This window comes from Molothrus ater, chromosome 7 (assembly GCF_012460135.2).
Source record: "Molothrus ater isolate BHLD 08-10-18 breed brown headed cowbird chromosome 7, BPBGC_Mater_1.1, whole genome shotgun sequence".
Lineage (NCBI taxonomy): Eukaryota > Metazoa > Chordata > Aves > Passeriformes > Icteridae > Molothrus > Molothrus ater.
The window spans coordinates 7,250,234-7,272,969 of record NC_050484.2 but is presented as its reverse complement, the minus strand read 5'-3'; the positions used below and the strand labels follow the sequence as shown (position 1 = coordinate 7,272,969).

The window sequence follows — 22,736 nt, the reverse complement described above, 5'->3', positions numbered from 1 at the left end:
GCCCAGCCCAAGGCCTGGCAGTCTGTGCATGGACAGGTGGCATCCCTGTGGCACACACTGCCCTCTTCTCCACAGAGACACCTCTGGCTTTACCCTCAGCAGAGGTCAGGAGAGCCCCTGGCCACAATGGCAAAGACTCAGAAGAAAAACTACTTATACCTAATGCAGCTGGAGAGGGAAGAAGATTGTGCAAAGGCCTGGACCACAAAAAACTTCTAAGAACTACTTGCATTGGATCCTGAGTGTCCTGGAGTTACCAGGAATTGAGACTGCTATGAAGGGGCAGCTGCCCATGAGGAAATTAATTCATCAATCAGTACTGGAGACAGAACTGGAAGCATCCAGGGCTTGGATGGGTGGCCTTACCCTGAGTTAAGACATAAATTTAGAGGTGGTACGGCTGTTGGTCTTTTTTCTGGAATTCCTAGGACATGGCACAGGGGCCTTCAGCAATCCACAAGAGGATCAAAGTATTAACAGGAATATTGGTCATGGAGAATTGTGTGGGTGGCAGAGTTGGGATGGTTAAGGCAGCCAAGTCTGTGGGGCAGTAATTCACTTTTCCATGTGCATTCCATCTGCCATAGCCACAGACTGGTCCTGAGACAGCCCTGTGGAAAGCAGGAGTACATTTGGCTTGGCCTCAAGCAGCATCTCCTCAGCAAATAAACTGCTGAGGACCACGATGGCAGCCACACAAAGAAAGTCCTTCCAGACAGATTTTAATGGGAAGCTGGGACTGATTCATCAGAAGTATCTAGTCTGCCTTTCATGAGGTTTAAATGTTCATGCTTCAAACAAGTCCTACAGCAGTGCTGCTTGGAAGCCTGGTTTCTCTCTCAGCAAACGCTCCACAGGAACCAATTTAAGCTTGAGGGGAAAAAAAAGCCCTACTAAGGCCTATCAAGTGAGATTCAGAACAGGATTTCTCTTCTGGAGCAGAACAGCAAGTCCTGTGTAAACTGTTCAGATTAATGAATGGCTGTGGCTATGTAAACATGATTCTGGTGTGGGCACAGAGACTGCTGGGGGAGGAAGAGGAGAGCTGAAAGAGAAGAGAGGAATCCAGGCTTGGTTAAGTTCAGAGTGGGGTTCAGACACCTCACCAGTTTATGCAAGGCACTGTAGCACATAAAGGTGTCAAGAGTCCTTGAACAAGGCTGGAATTTCTGGGCTTCCTCCTCTTCTTTCCCAGAGCTGGACACCCATGTGCTGAGCACCAGAGGGTCACCTGAACAGACAAATCCAGAGGCCATAGCTGCCCTCGAGGTGTGCACTGGGGTTCCAAAGCCCAGAGTGAGCCCCCTTGATGCTGGAACCTGCTGGAATTTGTCTCCACAGCAGAGGGCTTGGAATGCTCTAATCCTGTACTTCTGGCAGTTCAAAGGAACAACAATCACTGCAGTGGAACAATATAAAAAGATACAATTTATACATAAATCTTATTTGTGTCTAAATCTCAATATGAAGATAAAGGAATGGCCTGACATCCAGTGACACCAAGAGACTGAAAAAGATAATGGAAGCATTTTTCTGTATCTATCTCACCAAACCTACAGTGGTAAAAATACTGGGAAACATCCAAGATAGCAGTGCAACTGAAAGGTAAATTGTTTCCCCTAACAAAACAGCTTTGAAAAGGCAGTTTGTAGAAGGCAGTCCCAAAGCAGCACACAAGAATTCTGGTAAGAACTTATTTTTATAAAATAAAGCTATGGCACTGTTTATCTGCTTTCTAAATTTGGCAAGGTTTTTCTACCATATACTTATTCTGCACTGATGGGACAAAACCTGTAACACCAGAATAAAAACAATAGTCATTAGCTGGTTGGATAAAAAAAGTAGACTACAAGATTGTACCAACATTACCCTTAAAAAAGAGTTTGAGGCATTACCACATCTTGAATTTTCCCTGCCTTTGGTCAGGTCTCAGGATGCACAGAACTTGCTTCCCTTAGTGCCCACAGGAACGAACTCCCCACAAACTCCAGCTGTGTTCTCCTGGGAGTGTCCTCAAGTGCTGCTTTCCAGGAGTGTAACCTTAGACCAGCTCTAGGCAGAGCTCAAGTCGTGTGATGCTGTTGCATAAGGTGTGGGGAGGAAAAGCACAGCTCTAAGGAAACAGTGAGTTGTAGATCACAACTAACCCAGCATTCCTGGAAAACAGCAGGCTTCATGGGGCCAACCACAGGAGGTTTTTTCCAACTTTTCTTGGAGCACCAACATGCTTTGAAAACACCAACATGCAATCTGTGATTCCCAGGAAGAAGGCTGGATGTTAGGTTTTAAGAAAAAACAGCCTTGCCACTGTTTCTAAGCAGAAATGTCAGAATGTTGAGATATGCACCTACTACATATTTCACAGCCTTCCAGATAACTCTATAGGAAGACTGAAATTGTGGGAAAATGAAAATTAATTCATAAAACCAAAGCAGTAATGAGAAAAATAAGTAGTATTCAAACAAATAGAAGCTAGAATACTCTAGGGGCTTGCAAATTAGGGCTTGCATTTATAAAACACAGGGATGATACATTTTTTATATGTTTCATAATCTCTCTCCTGCTTATTGTTTTGCTGCTTTTTAATCAAATTTTGGGACTCAGAATGTGTCCCTATTTAATCTAAATTCTGCCAGAATGTACTTGAAGGTCCCTTTTCTCATGGGTTTCCCCTCAGGCTGAGAAAAGGCAAGTTTTAAATGTTCTCTGTTTTATAACAGCTGAGAGAGCGGCCACTGTCTGGAGCACCTTCAATGTCTGTCTGCCCCTATTTGCCTTGTGCTTGAACTCCTGATGGAGACTGACTTGACATTTCCACAAACCCTGTCAGCTCTGGTAATCTGTATTCCTGTTCAGCAGCTGCAGGGCTGGAGCACCTCCCCACTGAGCCCCCCCAAGCTGCCCCTCCTGACTCCAGAGGTACCTCTGAAGCATCAGCCTCTGAAGGAAAGCTTGCAGCACCCCTGTTTTGTATGTGTGCAGCATTCCCATTCCAGTGTGGACAGATCAATGAGCAATTATCATTTCAAATATTGTAAACAGTTTGTCCACAGGTTTTTCTGAAAAATTGAAAGCCATCTGCAACACAGTAGTTTTAGACTCTTGATAGATGCTGCTCAGTAGCATTTAGCTATACATTCACAGATACTCTGAATGTCTTCTCAGAGCAGTTAAGCACCATGTGAGTGTTTTCTGTGGGCTGTGGGGTCATGCAAACTCAGGATTTTCCTGCTTATAACCTAACACTAACTTTCTCATTTTATATCAGCTTTCTCACTGCTTCCCTGCATCTTTTCCCACAATAACAGTTTGCTTATGAGCACACACCAAGATTCAGGATGACCCCTGCACCAGAATAAAATATTGCTTAGAATATTGTGTGGGATTTTTTCCCTTTGGCATTCAACCTCCTAGCCAGGGAGGTCTGTGAGAGACTGAATCAGTGGTCCTGAGAAAACAAATTGCTGTTTTCCTAAGTTTCAAGTAAATTCATTGTGGCTCTATGACTCATGTGGCTTTAATGGCCTTACTGGTTTATTTATTAGAATGCCAAGAGGCAATTTATCTTGTTTACTTAGCTCTCCAGTCACATGCTTCAGACTTAAATAAGATTCCACTATTTTAAAATACCTACTTTGAAAAGGGCTATTAAATAGTGGAATCCTTTATGAGATTGTATTACTCCAAATTTCATCCATCAAGCCTTTGGCACGTTACCACAATGTGCAACTATGATGATACAGATCACAGCCTTGCTCAGTCTTTTTACATCAGATATTACACAATCCACAGGTTCTGTCAAAATACACACAGTGAGTGCTAAAAATCCTTAACACCCTCAGGGACAGCTTTGAGTGCAGACTCACTAAAAACTTTGAGATGTGAAAACAGATAAGCAACTTGTAAAGTCAATATTATCACTTTTCATCAGGAGACAATCTGACTCAAAATCTGGAAACAGCATCAAGGATTTAAATGTTTTTGTTAATTTTTTTTTCCTTTCAGCAGCAGTACAGCAGATCATCAGCTAAGCTACATAAATACAGCCTGACTCATGAGTGCAGCACAGCTGAGCCCAGTCACACAAGGAATACCACAGAGCATTTCATGCTCCTGTACAATTTCTCACTCATTTACCTTGAAAACTCTTACCTTTATTGCCAAGTGTAGTTGCTTATTTTGCATCCCAGGTTTATCAACCAGAGATGATATGTGATCGTGTCACTATTTTACAGGGTTGAGGTGTTTAAAAAACTTAGATTTATTCTGTCTTTTTCATAGTTTCCCTGTTACAAAACCAGGGGAACCCCATTTCTGCATTGCTTGCACTGTAGGTGACTTTGATCTGCCATTGTGGGGGCTCTCTTCCATCACAAAAACAATAGCAAAGTATGTACAGGAGTGATAATGTTCTAACATACTGTAAACATTAATGAAGAGGAGAAAAAAAATCTCAGATTTCTAATCTAGCCAGGCTCTTCAAATAAATTTTGTTGCTTTTTGCCCCCCCAATCAACCATATTATCTTTAGTCTTATTGCAGTGCACAAAAAGATTTTCTGTCTTTTCAGTGTCAAGGATTGCTTTATTTGAAAACAATGAAGTTCCTTTAAAAAAAACCCCAAAATACAAGAACACCAAAATATTTAAACTGCACAATAATTTTCCAAAGCCAACCAGTTCAGATCCCTAGAGAACTCATTCAGTTATTTTCAGTGAAACATGCTCAATATATTCAAATTCTAATATGGTGCAGAAGCTTCAAAAAGCATCTTGTTTTTACTGAATAAAATGCTTACGCAATACAATCATAAAAGAAGTAAAACTTGCCACAATTTAAATGTCACACATGGTAAAACCAGAGGTAGCTTTTAGAAGTACTCACGTTGAACAGAATTTCTGAGTTTCTTTTTGGTCAGAGAAGTTTTCGTGTAGCATGAATCTGCAAAGGAAACTGAACCAATGAGAATTTCAAAGGGTCTATCCTAAGACTCCTCTTTTGGGAAAATTCTTATAAGGAGATTAATTTTTATAAAGATTTTATCAACAGGCATTTAGAAAATATGGATGACTGTCATCTCTTCCAATCAGTATTAGAATAAAGGCAATTAGCTAAAGAACTTTTGTGATGGCTTAGTAGAGCTTCCTTCTGGAAGCCTTTGTCAGATATGCAACTTAGCCAGGTTTTTAATATGGTAAAACTACCTACAAGAAATTAGGATAAATGCACAGAAACTGGAGCTTGCAGCAAGCAGCATCATGGACAAGGCTCACTGTGGTTACCTACTCTGTGTGAGGCAATATTCCTTGCTTCTGGCACAGTCCAACAGCTCCAAGAGCAGTTCTTGGGGGCTGCAGACAAGGCAAATCTGCTTCTTGGCAGCCCTTGTGCAACCCTGAGATAGCACAAAAAGTGATGGGGCAGAACAAGAGAAGTTCTCGCATCAGTGAAGTCTCACAAAAAAATGCAGTGTGACTGAACTGCTTAATGTTGGCACAAGATGATAATTTGTTCCCTTTTGATTTTCTTCTATACTTCCTTCCTAATCTGTTTCTGTTCCTCCTTAATCTTTATTGCAAGCCATAAGCTCTGCTGAAATAAACAGTGGAAAATGTGAGGGAAAAAAAAAACAAGAAAAAAAGAGTCTAAAGGCTGAAATCTGCTGACTTTGGTTACTGTCATTCATATGAGACTTAAAATAAGTTCAGTCCATTCCAGAGTCCACTTTAGGAGACTTAACCTCAAGGCTTATTATCCCCAACTATATAGAAATTAGATTCTTGGGAAATTTCTTAAACACTAAAGTTAAATTACAAATTCATATGTTTGGAAAGCTTTACCCCATCACACACATGAACTACATATGCACTCCATTAATCCCACTGTGTCTTGTACTTCCAGAAAGTGCTTTGGTCTGATGAATAAATAAATAAATGTGCAGTTTCTTTAATCTATGCACCACCACTGGGTGCATGCTGAAGCGTTCCAGGAAGGCAGCACGTATTACAAAGGTCAGGCTTTCCCTCAGACAAAGCACTGCCTTGCCCTTCTGAAATAACAAACCCAGAGAGTTGAAATCCGGGTCTCTATTTCATTTATGACAACTGCTCACCAGCTTTTCACCAGCTCACAGTGCCTCAGTCTCTCATTAAGAATTTGTCTAAAAAGAAAAGGGGGAAAAGCAGGCTAATGAAGTACCAAGGCTCAATTGCTGCCTTTTGGCTGAAGCTCACCAAACACCTACCAGCAGGCATTTTCTGTTGCATCTTAAAACATATGGCCAGTTATTCTGAGGGGTTTTTTTTACATGTGACTTCTGCATCCTCTAATTTTAAAAAGTAACAACAAAACTCCAAAGTGTGAAAATAAGGAAACTGAGAGCTTGCCTGCAATTCTTCCCACATCTCCTCTCTTTAGAGGGTGTCCAAAAGGTGACAATCTCTAGTGACAAATGAGATACAGTGCAGACAGGGGCTCTGTGTGTTTAAGCAGAGTTTTCTCAGGCACTGACAGTCTCCTCCTTTGCAGAAGAGACTCTTTTTGTGAAGCAGAGTTGCTCAGTGAGAATGAGACCATGCTTAGTTCCACAAATTGAAAATTAATCATCGTAATGAAGTCTCAGAGCCAGCCCCACTCCTTGGCACATTCAATCACCTCTGGGATTACACGACCACACTTCTGCAAGTGTGAGAATTTCTCCTTTTTTTCCTTTTCATCTGTGAAGCCAGAATGGAATATAATTCCTTTCACCACATGAAAGATTTGGTCTTTACCAATTTGAGCCATTTGATCAATTTTATGTTTAGCACAAATCCCATCTATCACATGGAAGGGCAAGAGCCACTTGCAGACCCTTCGGAAGTAAAGATGAGTTAGGCCAAGAACATCCTGCACTGATGCTCAGTGATTTATCAAACGTTAGAAAAGAAAACACCAACTCACCATATTTCAGCTATTTGACTTCACAATTCTAACATAAGCAGCTCATTTACTCAGGTATACCGTGATAGCCAGGTAGGAAGAAAAAATTAGTTTTTTATCATAGAAAAACAAGGAAAGTAAAGAACCCTGCTTCTAGACGTTAATATAGCTTGGGATGACAGGCCAGGAGAGTTGCTGGACATTTGAGTGGAACCAAAATCTACTGTTCCAAGTCCAGAAGTGATACAGCCACAGTTAGCATGGTCAGCAGAGTGATCACAGTTTATAGAAGAAAAAAAAATAGAAATGGAAAGAAAAGGCATCAAAAGAAAGAAAAAAGTGTCAGCAAAACGGGCAGCATGAAGCTGAATAAAATACATGAAGTATTTTATTTTTGTTGCAATTTAAAAGTAAAAAAAAGTCTTGTTCCTGACTCATTAGCACTAATAGATGGTGTGTATGTCTCCCTCTGCAGCAAGACAACTTCCACAACCCACAGTGTGCTGTGAGCAGCAGCAGCATCCCTGCAGCATCCCCCTCCCTCTGGCCAGAGCAAGAGCAGTGGCCTGGGCTCCTCTGGCTGCCCCCAGCCAGGTATTTCAAAGCAGCAGTGAAAATGTGGCACAAGGTGCTGCTGCTCTGCCTGGGAGAGAACACTGACAGCAGCAGGGAGGGACAGCTCGTGCTCATAGCTCACAGGAGATGATGATGATGTGTGCTCCTTACCCGCCAGCACCCATTCCCATGGGTGTTCAAGCCCCATTCCCACAAACCCAAGGTGCTTAGATGGGTTTTGAGCATTAGCTTGAAGGGAAGTTTTACAAGGGAACAAGTTACCAGATGGTTTCAGATGACTTCTCTCAAAAGCACTGACACCATCTGCAGCAGCCTGTGCCATTAACACACCTGGATTATAGAGATTGTTTTGTAAAGCTCAGGAAAACTTCAATTATTATCCTTCCCTCCTTTAATAGTCAGCAGCCAAGTATATTGAGCAGAGCAGTATGGGGGAAGAAAAGGACAAAATGAAAAGTCAATTAAATCCAGGAAGCACTGCAGAGTTACTCCCTAATTGTCAGTATTATACAGCTGCATTTAGAACAAGATTTTTCTCTGCTGATTGCAGATTAGCCCAAATTCAGTAATAAAGTCATTCTGCCCTGAGATCAGATCCTTTCCAAAGGTGACTTTTAACCCACTCCAGCACTAAATCTTCTTTTGAGGCAGAGCCAGCCCAATATTTAAGCACCACCCCATCCTACCTTCCAGCTGGGCAGTTTAGTGAATGAACACTGTGTTCTAGGAGGCAATTTATTTAAAAACATTTATTTTAGGCAAAATTAAACAGACATTTGAGATTACATAGAAATACAGTTTCCAATTGGATCACATAAAAATTAAAAATGCACTGTTGTGTTGATTTAAGTATTTTTGTATGTATCGACCAGGTATATAAGATTTAACCATGCCATTTGCAGTCAACTATCATAAAAATCAGTAACGAAAAAGGTTTCTTAAAATGTGCAAATATTATCTTAGTGTTACCATTGATAATAAATGACCACTAAATAGATGCTTATTATGTAAAGCTTTTTAAAGTACAATAAAAATACAAATTCTATTTGTTAAAAAAGGCCATTGCTATGGCTACTAAACATCCTCATTATACAAATTCGAAAATACTATATGACAAACAAAATTATAAAGACTTTTCTTTATGAAACATATACTATTCTATTTGTTAGTGATTTCATATATTTTTCATATATATTTCTCTATAATACTCTATATGAATGATGAGCTCAGAATGAGAGAGAGGAAGACAAATGTAATGTAAGATGTTAAGGCCCCAATTCAGCAAGGTACCTGAGGATGTGTCAAACCCAGCAAAGGAATAATCCCATTCTTTTAGAGGACTCCAAAGGCACATGCACAAGTACTTTGTTGAACAAGGCAGAAAAATACTCGTGATGAAATTGAAAAATGTAGTTTTGGTGTAAACCGTGACTCTTAAGGACAAAACTGTAAGTGTCAGCAAAAAGCCTCTCATAAAAAAAAAATCTGAAAATTTTGGGGTAGGGGGGTTTCCATATTTGTACGTTTTGAGGGAAAATACTAGAGGTTGGAAAGTTTTTGAATTGAACTCATGATAATAATTTTCTGAGATAGATTTAAGATGGTGTTTTATTGCTTATGAGAAAGATTAATGAAGAGTATGCATAGACATGTCAGCATTCATCTCACCAGCAGCTGAGAATTTTGGTGTGCAGGTATTTCTGTAACATGAACACCCTGTGGGTACAAAGGACTTACTTATAGTTGTTTCTCTGCAGAAATTAAAGACATGGAACACTAAAGAAGAGAGTAAAAAAATTATACTCAACAGAGCCTAGCTGTAAACACTCAGGTGTTGAAAGTAATTACAGAACTGAGCCCAGTGCCTGCTTATACACAAAATTACACAAGGTCCTAATAAATGCAGGGCCATAATCTTCCTTTTAAGTTATGGCTAGCATGTAATGGATTCCGAGGTACATACTTTACACTTCAGCTATAAAATATCAAAACAAAGGGCAGTTGCTTTGCCATTCTGCAATTTAGCAGTTCTTCTAGGCTCATTAAGCACTAATTAGCAGACCAGCAACTTGTTAGTTTCTAAAACATGAATGAAGGACCTAAAATCTGGATTGTTTAAACCAATGACAACAGATATATAGGGCAGTAACCACACACGGTGAAGGAAATCAATCACACTGCATCCAGATTTACTTTTGAAGCATATAGTAATGGTTAGTATTTTATGCATTTTTCACTGCAAATTGAAATTTTTGTAGCAGATATTAATAATTTTACCGCTTGAATATTAAATAATACCTTAAAAGCATAATTTCAAAATGCTGCCAGGTAAAGTATTATGTAGAATTCATGCCTGCACATTTGCAGAAAGAGAGAGGTATGAGTGACCTTTCTGAAGAACTTCTCCAAGCTAATAGTCATAAAGCATAGTAAACTCGGGCCAAAATGTGACAGAAAGAAACACAACAGCGTAATTTCATCCATAATTCATAAACAAATACAACTTTTTACATTTGTACAGGGAAAGACTGGAAATAAGTTGAATTTTTACAGAAGCAAGCCTCACAAGAGTTTACATGTTGAAAAAAGCAATTTTTGGCACATGGACAGTATCTGTGAGTACGTGTTCAGAAATAAAAAAAAACCCACGGTGGAGGAAATTCACATTGACTTTCTTGGCATCAGCACCTGCTGTCTAGTGGGTCAAGACAAAATACTGTGCCTTCAAGAGTTAATCCCATTTTGAACCCCTCCTGCAATGAAACAAGACATCATTAGTAAAGAGCCAAGTGAGTTCTGGAAGATTACATTCTCATTGTAAAAACATTTAAATCCAAGCATATCTTTAGGCAGACAAACTGCAACGATACTTCAGCCTGAATTCACAAATATTTACATTATTTGGTCAGCCACTTTTTAGTAAGTCTTAGTGGTTAACTCATAAAACATGCACACCATACAACAGCATAGCTACAGTATGTACATAAAGTGAAGAAAATACTATAGAATAACAATATTGAATATTCTTGTAGATAGGTTGACAGAAAACCAAACAAGTTTGACTTGCACCATGTTGTTCCTGAGTAAAATTAAAGATTTATATTGAAAAATAGAGGTATGACATGGACATTGTAACTGATACAAGGTGTCTCCTATGTTCTGTGGTGCTGTAAGAGCAGCCCAACAAAAAGTGCTGACTACCCCACCTCAGAGGGCTGCTCTGAATTGCTCCCAGTGCAGTTAAATTGACATTTACTGCCAACTGCCATCTGAGCTTCATGAAAAAGGCAGATAAAACCATACTTGCTCATCTGCAAATGAAAAACTGTGCATTTTAAAGGCATGTAACTCAGTAAAACAAAACACAGTAGTATTCTGAAAATGCAGTGAGCTGCTTTAAAAGTTCAGACCAAAATTCCTAAGTTTGCTCATGTTCATTTTATTAATAGAAACACAAAAAAGATTATAAGCTGGATGCTACCAACTCCTCTATGGAAAAGAAATTCATTCTACAAATACTTTTTTTTTTTGGTGCTTTCATAGATGCTTGGCTTGCTAAAGATACTTCGTTCACACCAGTCCTAAAGTAACAACTGCACTTTTTAATACAGGAAAACCACTCTTATTTTCATTTCTCTTTTTGCATTAAAAGCTGAATAATTGTGGCTTGACCCTCAAAAGTCACCTTGGAGTCAATAAAATTTCAGTCTGTTGGGTGAAAGTGCTTTGAAGGTTTAAGCAATTGGAAACGGGGCTGTGACTAGAAACGCCATGAAAGCATCAAGTCCAGTGGCAGCTGTAGCAGTGCTCTGTTCAGTGAGAGTGCTGATTGTGTGCTATGAAATCAATAACAGCTCCTTTCATCAAGGAAATATCTTGTAAACAAGATAAATCTTTTTGTAAAACCATCTGTGTGGGGATCAGGCACAAACTCAAGTCTTTCCCTCACATGCACAGCAGTACCTCAAGACCATACCTTTGGGCTTAGAAGATAAATCCCAAGTCAAACTAGCTTAATTTCAAACAAATTCAAATCACAGCTAACACCTGAAAAGTGTATGAATATCTAATAACCCTGCCAGCTACTGCTATCAGGAGAATAATGTGGAAAAACAGAACAAACCTCCTGGCAATAGTTACTAAATGGTCTGAGAATTTCCAAGTAAAAGCTGCATTTTCCTAAAGGCAGATCCATACCATGAGATGCTGAGTAGGTAGCAGCACTGTGGTGTTAACATTCCTCAACTGTGCTACCCAGTTTTCTCTACCTGGGTGACACAGTGCTGCCAAGCCTCACTAGCGCATTTAAGATTTTTTTTTTTCCTCTGCATTTTCCAAAGGATTAAAAGGAAGAACATTCAATGCAGAAGATATTACAAGCGAACAGTAGGTGAAATTCCAAGTGAAACACATCCTGTTACAAACAGTCAGTGTTCATTTCCCCAAAGGGTAAATTCATTGATGTAACTGCAGTCAAAGGAGGACTGCTTACCCAGAAGGAGAATTCAGAGAATTAGCCCTAGGGTCTAATCTGCTACATTTTAAACCCTGCAGTTACAGTGTGCCTAGGATGCTCAACTTCTGAAGTATCTGAAGGCTGCTTCCAGTTTTGAGTTTGTAAAGAGAGCAACAAGGGACTGTTGGTGCTTCAACCTGAGGTTGCTTGATGTGCTCCAACAGCAGAAATCACCAACAACTGGTTTGACAAGGATAGAGACCTTCATCCTGAGCCAGCCAGAGCCTTCACTAAACATCCATCCCATTCCTGTCCTGCCCACTCTTATTTTTATCTTATTTTTACTCTTAAGCACAGTTTGCTGGTGTCTTAAGTGGCTTCACTCCAGTGTCCTCTTTCCAGCAAGCAAAGAGCAAATCAGACGATGCATTTTGGAAGTACACTCATCTCACTGCTCTTATGTTGAGCATGTCAAGTTTTTTCCACACAAACTGATATTTTGTCACTTAGCACTTTGCTTGTGTTTGCTATGACTTGACCTTGAACTATTGCCACTTTCTTGAAGAACTGTGGCCCCCTTGGCCTTTCCTTCTACAGCTTCACTCCAACCACTTCCTCCTACTCCTGTTTAGTCCTTCTCAAGCTGTGATATTTTGCATTTAAAACAATTACATTTCCACATATTTGCAATGTGATCAATGCTAATCTGTTCAGAGATTGCTGCTCTTTATAGATCATAATGAGTAAAAAAAGCTTTTTAACATTATTACCAAAATGAACTGTCTGTCCTGAAAGAAAGTAGTGCTGTGGTTGCCACGTGCTGTTCCTGAGAACAATGGCTCATGCACCTTCCTGTCTGTAACAGGGACATGGCATTTCCATGGTCACTTCTGAGCCACACCAAACCCATGACCATCAAGTCAGATTCTGCACTTCCAAGCAGCCTCAAACTTCCATGACAACCACAAGGCCAAAAAGCCCAACAGCATAGAGAGGACATCAAAGCAATCCAGGTGGCTAGCTGGGCATTCCTTTCATTAAAGGAATGTAAAATCTAGATTTTTTTTTTTTCTCTTGGCATTTAAGTGGAAGACATGAAGTGAATTTTCAGGGAATGCTGAAAAAGGCCACCCTGTGGCGCTGGCCAGGAGAGGGAACAAGAAGGGCTATGAAGTGTGCATCTATATTGTTCCTTGTTTTGCTGTGTTCATGTCCTCCTCAAGGAGCTTTTTTAATTTAGAGGCATTTTAACACAAGGACTGAGCAGTTTAGCTACCTACTAAGTAATGGTATTGTACTAAGGGATGTGATTGATGCCCTAAAGAGAGGAGCAAAGCTGGTTTCTACTCCAAACAGCTCAGAAACAATCCCTCTTCCAAAAGCAGCCTTTTTTCTGGAGTCGAGGATAAAAAGACGTGAGCTACTCTGGTTAAAACAAGTAAGCAGTACAAACCAAAGAACTTGCACTTTATCAGAAGATAAATTTGCCAGAATCAGCCTTATGGCTCAGAAGTTCACTCACTTATCACTTCACAGTGACTTCTCTCAATGAGCTTAAGTCAGCACAAACCCAATGAAGCAATGACAAATTTACATATCTCTGAGAAGAGCATTTAGAGGGCTAAGCATAACTTATTTAAGATGGAAAGATGTCAAGTCTACTGACTGCTTCAGGGCATGCAGGGAGAATGGCTTGCAGCTCCTGGAAGCTTTCTGATATTAACTACCTTGAGATTTTAATAAATTATAGCAGCTGCTGCTGGTGTGATTCATGATCCAGGCAAACTTCTCCTCACTGCAAGATTTCTGGGAAAGTAGACATTCATTTTATTAATGTCTGGACACAGTCAAAATAAAGATGAAAATATGTTTCAGCATAAGGGTGCAGGGAAACAGGAGGTTGGACAGCCATCAGAGAGAGGCCTGAGCTATAAAAGTCACATCTCAGCAAATGTTTGAATTTTAAGCTCTCCAAAAAGATCAGAGATTGGACTTAGAAATGGAATAGAAAGCTTAACTGTGAAATTTGGATCGTCACTGAAGTTCAAAAATAAGTGTTTCCCTAGAGGCCAGGGAACTTTATCTGATCTCATTGAGTTCAGAATGCAGGAGGCAAAGGAAAAGCACCCCCTATTCAAGAGTTGATTCGCCAGTGCCTCTTCTGTGCTGGGCTCTCCTGTCCCACTTTGTTCCCAAAAGCAGAAGGCCAGATCAGGGCAGCTTTTCTGCACACAGTGTGTATGTGCTGAGGCACCTCACACAATTCTCACAAGAAACAGGCTACGAGTGTCTGGACTGGGCTGCTCCAATCAGGCTGGCACATCCTCACTGCAGACTGAGCTGCATTCAACACCATGGTGCAGGAAGTTCATACCTGGAGCTATTTGCTAGGTGCCTGTAAAACACTTACCTTCACAGATCTAAGAATCCACAATTACTGAAACCCAGGCTGTGCTTCCATAATGCAAAGATGACAGATTCATTCACTTTGCATTTCAGACAATAAGAGAGGCCCACACTTCTCTTCCACATTTCTCATTGCTGGATTTCCAGAGCATGCTACATGTTCTGTGCTCTCACGTTCCTCAAAGGCTGTGTCTAACAGCTGTTGAGACTTAGCACAGCTGCTTCTGCTCCTTGAAAAGTTTTAAATCACTATGTCCAAACAAAGACGTGCTCTCAAACATGATTGTACTAACACAATCTCTGTACTAAAGGTTTTGCTTAAACCATTTCAGTAGTGACAATCTGATAATGACAACTGGAGATTTCACAAGTACACATGGAAAACAAACAGCAGTGAAAACAAAGGCTTAGTATTAGCACCTGGCAAGACAGAGTAAAGAAAACAACCATCAGCTGTGCCTAACTTAGAGATTGTAGGCCCCAAAAAATGAAAATGGCTCTGACTCAAGAGGTTTATACACAAAACATAAATATTGAAATTTTTCCACATAAACAAATATACATAAAAATAGAAACATAAGACAGACACGTGCACATTTCAATTGTAAATGCTTTAAATACCATTATTAAAATATGATATACCAACCATCGCTGACGCTGTGCGCCCAGGAAAGCACAAGAAGATAAAAGAGACATTAGGAAAAACATGTTTTGATCTGTATTTTGCACTAAACACACAGTAAAATAACTGTACACAGTCTTTGCTTTGGCTTAAGCTAGAATATGGGGGTTTTTCACACCCTTTCAGCCATACACTTCTTCTCAGCTGGATCATAAGTGTCAAGTTTTGTGCCTACATAAAGCCCACTAATTAATTCTTAGCGAATAGCTGATATGCTGGGGGGAGTGCCTTTCTTCACAACAGGACACAGTTACACCCTCATGCTTAGGGGTTTTGCTATTGATTAGTTGTCTCCTTTTTTTAGATCAAGAGAGTACAAACAATGATGGGAGATTTTAATTTCATGATTTCAAGCATCGTTGGTAAATACATTTACTATTCCATTCCCTGATGTTTTATGAGGTGACAGCACTCTGTAGTGTTATAGGCAAACAATTCCAAATATTGACAAAATATTACCTGTATAGGAACTCTTAATATGAGACATTTAAATATTGACATACCATTATTAGTGGTAACCACAGTTGCTACAATTTATTTTTCCCTAAAACAATGGAGATGTTGGTAATATATCAATGGGAGGTGCTGTAAGATTTGGAGTTTGTGTTCAAGGGCTTAGTAACATTATGGCATTCACAAAACACCAGCATGTTGTTGGAATTATGAAGAAGACAGCTTTGGCTTTTAGCTTCTCTTTGAAATTATACAGGGGACTAAGAAGCTAAATTTCTTGCTTCATTGTGAGTAGAATTTGTCAGCAGAACCATCCTGAACTGACAAAGAAAAGAAAATGTACTCAGGAAAATGAAATGGTATTTCAATCTTATTTAAGTCACTTTAAAAAGCCTCTGCTGCTCTTTAGGCAGGAGACAGGAACAGAAGGAGCCTGAAAGCAAATTCTCTTGGATTTTGTGGGCTCCTAAGAGACAAGAGGGCTGGAAACCCTGGGAACATGTTCTGCTGAGGAGCCAGGATCCTAGAAATTCGAATTTCCATTATTTCCAGCCTTGTCTTCTGCTGGCAGGCTGCTTAAAAAATACTAGAGATAAGCTGGCAAGGAACTAGAAGTTTTGAAAGTCTGACTGCAGAGCATCATTTGTTCCAAAACTCGAGGACTTTCTCCTAGAATTGTTTCACAATTGGGTCAATAACTGAATGGACAATGTTGAGTGTTTCAGAATCAACAAACATTTTCTGATAAAAACACAACAGTTCAGAATTCTTGAATCAATTCTCAGGAGTTTAATTGCTCCAGGGTGCCACAGAGCTGCTTTTAAAGGCAGCAAAAAATTGCCATGGCCTCAGAAGCACCTAAGTCTGCCCAATGCTGAGAGAAAACAAAGTGATGCTAACTGAGGGAAAAAGGAAGCTACACTGGGATGAGGGAGATTGCTGCAGTGAAGATCAAGGGATCTGGGGGGCTCAGCTCTCTTTTTCAGCTCTCTCAGTCCCCTTCCTAGGTAACAGTTCCCAAACCATTTTGGTTACACTGCTGAGAAACCCCTCATTAGTGTAGCTGACTCTATTGCTACCAGGTGGGGCTCTTGAGGCAAACCCAAACTCCAGCTCAAAGATCAGGAGATAAACTTACAGAAGGAATGGTCAGAAACAGGGGTTTGTCTGTGCATTGGTGTGTGCTTTGTGGAACACATTTTCAGAATAAGGTAAGCATGTATTTCAAGAATAGGCACCATCAAAACCCACATAAGACAGTAGTTACCTGCATCTCATCTAGTTTGGACTGAATGTCTGGAGGGAAATCTCCTGCTCCACAGCTAAAAGGGTCAAAAGGTTCTGCTCCAAAAAGGTCTCTCTCTGCAAAGACAGAAAAGTGAGTCACTGGGAGAACAGGTATGGGCTACAACAACAGTGCTCTGAAAAAGCCACCTTACATCTCCTCCTGAGCTGAGCAACAGCACCACCAGATATGCCACTCATTAACCACAACTTTTAACATCCCAGTGTGCAAGCCAGCTCTTGGGCAGTTTCCCAAACCTTAATACTCAAATATTTTTCCAAGAACACCACTGGACTTCTGTTAAAGCCTCTCTTTATCTTCCTTTAATGCTTGTGCCTTCTAGAGATCGGGTGAGAAGTTGCTGCTCCTGGAAGAGGGCACCAGGTACTGACATGTGCTCTGGAGTCTGTGTAGGAGTTTCAAAAATGAAGAGGAAACAACTGGACATTAGTTGCCAAATTTCATTTCTGCATTATGTCCACAGCAAATCACTAACCAATTAATCTTTGTGTCCCCTGTCTGCCACTCCTCAGGTTAAGGACGTTTTTGTGAGACAAGCAAATATTCTTCATTTGATACAGTTCCTCAGTGAACAATTAGCAGTAATTAAAACTAAAAATCATCAGAGTTTTAAAATCTTAGATCAGATCACATCAAGATAGAAAAAGTAATTTAAAAAAAAACCCAAAACCACAACAGGACCATGAATTGTCATGCTAAAATTCCACTAAATTTGGGTGCATAAATAGAATGATTGCAAATTTTCACTTTCTCAATAACAAAAGCTCCTCACTTTTTCTTAACTGCAGTTTGCATTCTATTGGTCAAAGGGAGGGTGTGTTTCTTATTTTTGTCTGGTTAAGAAGAAACACCTCCAATACAATTGTTCTTTTCTCATATTAGACTAGAATAGTTCTTTATATCTGCCTGCTCAAATATTTTTTTTGTTTTTCAGGTTTTGGGTGTTTTTTCCTCCTTCTTAGTAATGGATTTTTCTTTCCTACAGTTAAAGGCTCCATCTCTAGACACTTTTCACATCTCACATCGGATTAAACTACAGCAGTTAAAAAAAAAAACCAACTTGCTAACCAAACCCCACTGATTGCAGAATTTACGGAACCAAGTTCCTACAGCCTTGTCACTGGTGGAGAGAAAACCAGAACCATGAGGAGATATCTTCTCTCCAAACTTTCATGGCTGCCTAGCAAGAAACCTGGCAAGCCCTCTACCTGCCTCAATTTTAGTTTTAGAGTGTGACAGTAAAGGGGGCAATAGTAACCCTGAAGTGAATGGACAATTAAGCCGAAAATTCACCCTGATCTGGGTGACAATTAACTGCTGAACCCACTCCCCCCATTGCAGAATTCCCAGTCCTGCTATCAGTGGTGCAGCACCTGCCTACAGCTGCACAGCTGGTTTGGTTTTGGCATCCTTTCAGGCAGAATTTCACACCTGTGTTCTCTGGGCTCTTCAACAGTTATTGTGCATATCAGTCTGTCAGGGCTTTGCCCTTATCAATTAGGTGTTATCAGGCTGCACAGCAGGCATTTTAAATTACTGGCAACTACCATAATTTGCTCCCACAATAAAGTACAGAAATTCCCAGAATAAAGTACAGAAATTTGAGCAGAACTTGATTGATTACATATTTAAAAAACTGTGGCTAAGCAGCTACAAACTGTCACACGGGACCAGGAGATGGCCCAGATAAGAGAGCCTTATTCCAAGAGTCCACAAGAGCCAAGAAGAAATCCAGTCTTTCCTGGCAAAGGCAGACCACCTGCATGCAAGAGAGACTTGAACTCGGATAATCTAATGTAAAAATTAGGTTCTCCCTCATCCTTTGCCTCTTTCACAGCCAAAATGGGTCTGCTCCAGTATATCCAGTGTCCTGAAATGCTCTGATGCTCCCAGCAAATAACCTTCAGATGTGTAGCAGCTTTGAGTTGCAATCTAACCTCTACTGGGCAAAAAAGTGATTCTACTTTATAACCCTCAACAGTCTATGGTTCATTGTGTAGGTCCATTTTCTTTATTTTTACCTTTAAAAGGAGCTGACAGCTTTCTCTGTGGTCAGACAATTGAAAGCAGACAGTTCCAACACCAGGGCTTAGCAAACATTCTATTGAATGTATTTAGGAAAAAACGGTGAAGGACAAAACTCCTGCATGTAATTTGTACGGAATCATGACTTCTGACTATGTTTAAAAGTAAGTATTTTGTACACTATTATGGCTATTATCTCATTCATGCCTTATTATTGGGCTTTTATTAATGAAAGCCCTTTTGAGCTCATTAGCAGAACAGCAGAAGCTTTAACTCCTTTAATGTCACTCCTTCCTTAAATGTGAAAGATTTCTGAATTTATACAGTATACAAGGCAGAATTTAAAACCAACCAGAGTGCGACTTATTCCAAGTGAATAAGTCACGCTCTAGTAAACCTAGAGTAAATCTAGAGCCTAGTTAAACCTGCACAGAATCAAATTCAAAATAAAGAAGAATTACCTAGCTGGATTTCTGAGGAAAGCTATTACTTGGGGAATTATCTCTATCATAACTTGCTATCCATTCCAGCTAAAGAAGTTCACAGAACCTTTGCTGCATTTAGAGTGTTATAAGAGAGGCTGCACTGCTAAGAGTCAGGGAGGCACAAAGTTCCATGGAATATTTTCAGTAGCACTGTCATTATTTGCCTTGAGAGCAAAAGCTGAAGAACACGTGTAAAATGGAGAAATGTGAAGATTTCATCCCTGCAGGGCTGGGATATTCCTTGGGATATCCATAAGCTCATCCACCAGTGCTCATTCCACTCATGATGGAGGGGGGGCTCCTTTTTGGGATAAATTGGTAACTTTTCATTTCAGGCCAGAGTATTTGCATGAAAATTAGCTATAGCAAGAATATCTTGCCTGGCACACTCCCCAAAATTACTGTAGCATAGACAGGCATTTCTTTCTCCAATAAACAGCAACCAGGAAGCCTTTGAAAATTATCCTTTCAAACAGTACAAATAATTTCCTTTCCTTTTCTCATTCCTCTCTGGATGGAAATAAATTCACAGGCTGCAAAATTGACCCACAAATTCAAAAGCCATGAAATGTTGATGTTTTAGATGCTCAGCTCAAACCACAGGACAACATGAACAAGTGATAAATTCTGGGACCTGACATTCAGGAGAACAAACAAATACTGGAGAATAGCAACCTGCACTCTATGGTAAATTCGAAATTGGCAATTACTAAGGAAAATTGCAAATATTTGGTTTTTCTGCTGCACTTGACATCCCAATCTCTATCTCAGCTCTCATCCAGGCACACAGCTATGCTGATATATGCTTTGCCCAGATGGAGCAGCTGTGATGACAAAAATGAATCACATTTAGAGACAAGCACCCAAAGAAATATTTGGAATAAACTGAGACAGAGAAATGAAGAAAGCCTTTTTATTTAGCTGCAGGCTACTCCATATTTTTTTCTTTGGAAATTATTACAGCCATTATTCTGACAAAATGCTCTTAAATATCTGCAGAAAAAGAGCACCTCAGAGCAGATTTCTGCATCTGCCAGTTTTGACCTTGGATTGTTCATGATGCATTTGTGTGAAATAAATATTGAACAACTCAATAGAGAATAATCCTCTACAGTTGTTTTCTGAGATATGAAAATAATGCTGTGCCAACTGCCAACAAGAAACATAAGCTAATTCCTCCTTTAATGAAATAAAATTAATAAACTAATTCTGACCATTCAGATAACTTACAAGAACATTTTCAACCCCTTACTCCATGAGGAAGAAGCAGCATGCAATCTCTAGCATTGCATTTTTGGTTGCATTTCACTATGTTGCAAATATTACCTAAAGAGTCAGTGTGCATTTGACCAATCTGCAACCTCCTGTACAAAAATTATGCCACTTTCTCTTTTAAATAGGTAAACCCCATTTGTTTGCTATTGCTGATACAGCCAGTGGTGAGCAGTCATTTACTGAGTAGTCCTGTTGGAACACTGCTGAATATGAACTCAAAAATCTCAAGATTCAATTAATTTTTTTAAGCCTAAATGCTTTGGAAATAGCTGTCTTAAAAAAAAAAATAAACTTCACTTTTGCTCTAGTATTAAAAGGTGGGGTATCTTGAACTACATGCTGTGAGCTCAGCAAAGCCAGAGGTACCATTTATCACCCCACAATTTTTTTTTTTTTTTTCCTGTGAGATCACCAAGGGAAGAACTGGTAAGCAAAATTCTAACTCTGGGCATGTGTTGTTATGGGAAGCTGAACTGTCATCCTGGTGCCCGAAATCACCTATGGAACCATTCCTTGGAGGAATGCCAAGTGCTTGGTGTTTTTGCAGGTTTCCTACCAGTGCCCAGGCCTTTCCGGGGCACTGTTATTTTTGGCTGGTTTCTCAAAGTGGCCAGTGGATGAGTAAGATGAATTTTGGCTTTTAAAAGCACATTTTGCTTGAGCAGCACAAGTGCCCTCCCTGGGTAACAGGCTCCACTTAGGCAAAAGGAATAAAATGAGGTGATACTAACAAATAGATGGCAAACCCTCATCTTTCTCCTTCCTTACTACTGAATGGGAGAAAGGTGAAAGTTACAAAATTATAAAATCCAACAAAATCACCCTGTATTTTCACCAAATCAACTCTGCTTGAGAGCAGTGGCAAAGAAAATAGAGATAGGAAGAGGAAAAGATGATCTCAGAAAATGGAGACTCCAAACTTTGGCTCCTCTTGGTCGCCAGCCCTCTGACTTGTACTGGAGAAAGAAATGCCAGCTGGCTGGTTCTGGCAGCAGTGACACCACAAAGCAGAGCATTACTGCACATTGCTACAGTAAGGGGACATTGCACAGCCTGAACGAGCTCATGGGAGCTGAACTTTCTCATCTGGGACAGTAGAGCCCTTGTTTGATGATAAAATATTCCTCTCATGTTTCAATGATGCTCTGAAACATGCCAAAAAGCATTAACAGCTGATGAACACAGTAATTTTCAACACAGAAAGTATCGTGACACAGACTGAAAGTGCAGGGATCAAAAACATAAAGACCATGATGGGCTTTGTAACCTCTCTGTGAAGTGGCACCTCTGAACTGCATCATCTCAGCTGAAGGCAAATCAGTGAAGCACAGAAGCAGCAACTACTTTAAACAATAGATACCACTGTTAATAAGCAACTTTTTTTTTCCCCTTGTATTACAAATTCTATATAGCTGGAATTTTCAAGATCCCTCAAGATCCTTCAAGATCTGACTGCAGACTTCCACAAGATTTCTATGGAACTGAGCCACAATTTCAATGAAACTGAGGTAAGACAATAGGTAAAAAAATAAAATCTTGATCTATAATTCAATTCAAGTTAAGTTGCTATTCTTGAAGCTGTATATGCACATTTAGATCTATTTTATGGCATTGACAATAGTTTCAGAGAAGCAATCTTTCAATTATTTATTGTAAAGGCATGAAATTCTCTCAATAGAGCTGTTCTATTCTATTATTCTATTAGAATATTCCAATGTTCTTTTAAATTATATGAAAATAGTTAATACTGACTATACTTGATAGACATAAAACTCTGTTAGCATACCTTTTGGAGATCCCACAGAAGTTCATTAATTATATTAAATTGGTCTCTTTAAAAAAAACAAGGCTCTTTATTGAACTAAAAGTCTGAACATTTACTTTCTCTTTAGAAGGTGGCAGACATTCTGAGCAATGGAACCAAACAGTGCATTACATACGGGAGGGAAGACATTCACTGACTAAAGTTATAAAATGCATTTTTGTTTTTGTGCACAGCTCCCATTCACAGCTGAAAATTCTACATCCTAGAGGCATGCCCCAAAACAGCACAATCTCCTCAAACGTGTTCCATATGGTGGCTGGCAGTAACATTATTGTCCCTTATTCACTCTAAAATAGGCATCAGGAACAGAAGAACAAACACAGACC

The 22,736-nt window shown here is 39.7% G+C and overlaps 1 protein-coding gene across 9 annotated transcripts in view; it reads right to left on the bottom strand.

The window, feature by feature from the left end:
• Nucleotides 1-8,231: 8,231 nt before the first annotated feature.
• The window catches only part of GULP1 (GULP PTB domain containing engulfment adaptor 1), a 144,986-nt gene continuing 130,481 nt past the window's right edge, over nucleotides 8,232-22,736 (bottom strand). For 5 of the 9 annotated variants that reach the window (XM_036386600.2, XM_036386599.2, XM_036386604.2 and 2 more), the window contains 3 exons: nucleotides 16,762-16,856; nucleotides 14,981-15,016; nucleotides 8,232-10,250 (listed from right to left, as the gene is read on the bottom strand). In XM_036386600.2, the coding sequence (XP_036242493.1) occupies nucleotides 10,179-10,250; nucleotides 14,981-15,016; nucleotides 16,762-16,856 (203 nt within the window). In that variant the 3' untranslated portion in view covers nucleotides 8,232-10,178. The remainder of the gene's footprint in view (nucleotides 10,251-14,980; nucleotides 15,017-16,761; nucleotides 16,857-22,736) is intronic. The other 4 variants (XM_036386603.2, XM_036386607.2, XM_036386602.2 and 1 more) reach the window with 2 other exon arrangements.